General features: G+C 40.8%; 1 protein-coding gene across 1 annotated transcript in view; it reads right to left on the reverse strand.

Annotated features, from left to right (window-relative positions):
* DGKE (diacylglycerol kinase, epsilon 64kDa) overlaps positions 1–1880 on the reverse strand; it is a 32763-nt gene extending 30883 nt beyond the window's left edge. Inside the window, exon 1 of the mRNA XM_008580861.1 lies at positions 1821–1880. Within this exon, the coding sequence (XP_008579083.1) occupies positions 1821–1880 (60 nt within the window). The remainder of the gene's footprint in view (positions 1–1820) is intronic.
* Between the last annotated feature and the right edge of the window lie 2313 nt (positions 1881–4193).

Raw genomic sequence — 4193 nt, forward strand, 5'->3', positions numbered from 1 at the left:
ATTATAGATAACTCCTTTGTTTAGGGTTATTTCCTTAGATTCTCACATTCAGCTAAAGAATGTGAAAAGTTGAAGACTTATGGAAAAGTTTTTAACAATAATAGTCCTCTTTGCTAAGTGAAAATCATCTGGAAAATTTACCTGTATAGGAACAGATGAATAGAAATGACCACATCTGAGGAAACACACTCTTATTCTATAAGAGGCAATAATAATTATTATTATAGCTGACCTGTGTTGGCTGATTAGTAGATCCTAAGGCACTGTGCTACGTTTATCACCCTCATTTTACAGACGAAGAAAACACTTGATATCACACAGCCAGGAGTCAACTCAATTGTGGCTTTAAAGCCAGATTTGTTTGATGCCATAGCCTGTGGTTCACCCAGGTAGGGTGTCTCAGGAAGTGGTTTTTGGACCACCTGCATCAGCATCATTTCAAATGTGGATTTCCAGGTCCTGACCAGGTCTCCTGAATCAGAATTGTAGTGGAGCTAGAAATCTGCCTTCTTAACAAGTTCCCCAGGTGGTCCTTTGATTTGTTCACTCAAACTTTTTCTTGGATTACATTTTGAAATGTATCATCCATACAGAAGAGCTTATAAAACATGTATACATAGTTTAAAAAATAAAATTGCTAATTGCAATGAGGACATCTGAGCAGTGTTGTAGTTTGAACATCGGGCAAACATATGGCTGGAGAGGGAGGGGCTGCTTTCTATTTTGGTATCTCAGTTCATTAGGGCCTCCCTCAAGTTCTCAGGAGAAGGTTAACACAGAATGCTTCTCAGGGAGACCTGGGTACCTTCTGCTGATCCAGGAGATGGTGCGTGGGAATAGGGGAGTGGGAGAGCAGGCACCTCCTCAGCTCATGGCCAAGATTAACACAGTACAAATAAGCATCTGTACCAGGCGCACCAGGCAGTCTGTCCTCAGACTGGCTTCTCTCACTTAGTAACATGCGTTTAGCGTTCCTCTTTGTCTTTTCATGGCTTGATAGCTCTCTTTTTGCTGAATAATATTTCATTGTCTGGATGTACCACAGTTTAGTTATCCACTCCCCTCCTGAAGGACATCTTGGTTGCTTCCAAGTTTTGGCAACTATGAATAAAGCTGCTATAAACATCCGTGTGCAGGTTTTTATGCTGACATAAGTTTTCAACTCATTTGGGTAAATGTCCTTTCTTTTTAGAATATTTTTCCTCTCATTTTTTTAAATCTCTCTCATTTTTGCCTATTTTTCTAAAAGATTTCCTTAGTTTTATTCTTGACTCTTTTTTTAAGTTTTCAGTTTCTGCTGTTATGTTTTTCATTTCTCAGCACTTTCTTTTTGTTGATTTGTTTTCTGAATATTCTTTTTTTATGGAATCCTGTTTATGTTTCATGGAAGCAAAATTTTTCTCTTATCTCTCAGAGGATATTGATGTTATTTATTTATTTCCTCTAATTGATAGTCTCTGACCCACGTTGCTTTTTTGTTTGTTTGTTTGTTTTTGTCTTTATCTTCTTTGTAGGAGGCTTTCTAGATGTCTGGTGAACCTCAGGTGTTCTTATGCACCTTAGGGGTTTGAGAACTGCTGGAGAGTCTCCTAATCTCTTTGAAGCTTTATCATCCCAGCTGAGATCCCACAGAGAAAAACAGCACACATTTCACTATTCTTTACTCAGAAGAACCAGAGCTTTTCTCTTCCAGTGAAAGGCCTAGCACTTTTTCTGAATGAAATGTAATATGACAGGAGACTTAGAAGTTATTTCACAAATTTTTCTGTGCATGCTCCATTCCCTTAGTATGGTTATTCATACCCAATTTATATTCCTACATCTCTGCCAATAATCCTCTTGTTCCTGTTCAGGTTGGAGAGAAGCCTGGCACTGGCCATCAGGAACCTGATGCTGACTTTGGCTGTCCTCACCTGCTGGGCAGAAGTAAGTTGAGGCCTACGTCCTAGACCCAGAGCAGAAATTATTGTCCACTTGTGGAAGCAGACAGTAGGCTGGAAAAGCCCCTGTCAAGGGCCAAAACGTCTTACAATTGTACTGCTGCTCCAAACAGGAAGGGGCGTGTGTGTGTAGAGGTGCTGAGCATATGTGAAGAGAAGCCAGAGGCCCCGGGGGGTGGATGCGGGAGGCAAATCAACTCATATTCAAAAGGGGCCATATTTTCTTTTCTAATAAAGATGTATTTTTATTTCATCAAGATGTGAAGTTGTATATCTTAATATGTATGATTGATCTCTATATCTTTGGTTATCTGTACAGAGTTTCTTTATTTTTTAAATTCAATTTTATTTATATTTATTTTTGTGGGGTACAGTGTGTTGTTTCAATACATGCATATGCTGCACAATGATTCACTTAGGGTAGATAGCATAGTTTTGTCTCCATTAATTCACCCCTTATCGTCCCCCCCACCCCTCCCAGCTTTACAGTGTGTTGTTTCAATACATGCATATACTGCACAATGATTCACTTAGGGTAGATAGCAGAGTTTTGTCCCCATTAGTTCACCCCTTATCTTCCCCCCCCATCCCTCCCAGCCTCTGGTAACCATTATTCTATTCTCTACTTTTTTTGTTTTTGTTTTCTTTTAAACACACAAAGATTAACATCCTTATTGCAAAAAGAACTCTTAAAAATGAATTAGAAAAATCTAAGCTGAAATTTGGTGAAGGACATGAGCAGATAAATCACAGACCCCAAAAGAATACATGTGATTGATAAGTATCTTCTAGGAGCTGGTTGCAGGTGGGGGCAAGGCTATCCTGGCCCCAGTCTCTCAGGATCCCGGGAGTCTGGCTGGCTCTGTTGCCAGCCTGGATATAAGGTAGCGATGGTCGGGGCGGGCTATTTCCCAGGACCCCCCAGGCATCAGGCTGGCTTCTGTCACTGGCCTACATGTGCAGTCGAGGTGGGAGGTCAGTGACAGGGTGGGGCTAGGACCCACGGTCCCCATCTCCCAGGACCCCCTGGACCTTAGGCTGGCTTCTGTCACTGGCCTGGATGAAAGTCTGTACAGACTTTCAATCATGTGTCCATGAGTAGGGGTGGTATGCAAATAAAAAATGGTCCTTTCTCATAGAGAAGGAGGAATAATAATGATGATGATGATGATAACTGGTTTCCAGTATTAGAATCTTACTGTCAGGAACTTTCCATGTACTACCCCTTTAAGTCTCAAACAGCCTTATGGAGGTAAGTTTTATTATCATTTTCTTGTTTTATAAATGAGAAAACAGTGATTTGGAAAGTTAAGACATTTGCCCAATGCCACACAGCTTCACTGTATAAGTTTCAGACCCAGGATTCAAGCCCAGGTCTATTGAAGCCTCTACAGCCCACAGTGTTGACTATTATACCACACTGCGTACACAGTAGGTATTCATTCACTTTTGAATGGATATTCTGCTGGGGTGCTATTATTAACTTAGACCTGACAGCACCCAGATTTGGATACTCTAGCCATCCCATTAAAATCCCCTGTCTCAGTTAGTTATCGTCAGAATAAAGCTGTGTAATAAACCACTGTTAGTCTCAGTGGCTTAAAATAACAATCATTTATTCTCAAGGTTGATGGTGGCTCTGCTTCAGGCCGTGGTAGCTGGAGGATGGCTGAGCTAGACTGGGCTGGCTTGAATGGGTCTAATTTTTTTTTTTTTTTTTTTTTGGTGACCAGTAAGGGGATTGCAACCCTTGGCTTGGTGTGAATGGGTCTAATTTAAGCTGCAGATCTGTGTAGGCTTGGATCCTTGCTCAGGTACTTTGTAGGGGAGTTAACTCGGACTTAGCCTGAAGGGACAGAAGTTATCCGGGGGAGGCTCTTTTTGTAGCAGTGGCAGAAATGCAAGAGGGCACACAACTGCACAAACACATGTCATACCCCTGTTTGTGTCATGTCTACTATTCTCCTGTTGCCCAAAGCAAGTCACTTGGTTAAGCCCAAAGTCAAGGGGCAGGACTTCAAAGTCATATGGCAGAAATATAAGTCATACGGGGTGGTGGTGAAGAATTGATGCTAATAATTCAGTCTACTACACCTGCCCAAACCTAACATATACCTGCACAGTGTGTCTCTAAATAAATGTGTGTATTTGTTTATATGCAAGTTGCTGAGTTACTATCATTGCTTTAAAAATTATAATTATTTGTACCTTTTAAAAAATGTAGAGTTTATAGTCTAGTTGGAAAGGCAGATA

The sequence above is a fragment of the Galeopterus variegatus genome, unplaced genomic scaffold, assembly GCF_000696425.1.
Source record: "Galeopterus variegatus unplaced genomic scaffold, G_variegatus-3.0.2 Scaffold2179, whole genome shotgun sequence".
In the NCBI taxonomy this organism is placed as follows: Eukaryota; Metazoa; Chordata; class Mammalia; order Dermoptera; family Cynocephalidae; genus Galeopterus; species Galeopterus variegatus.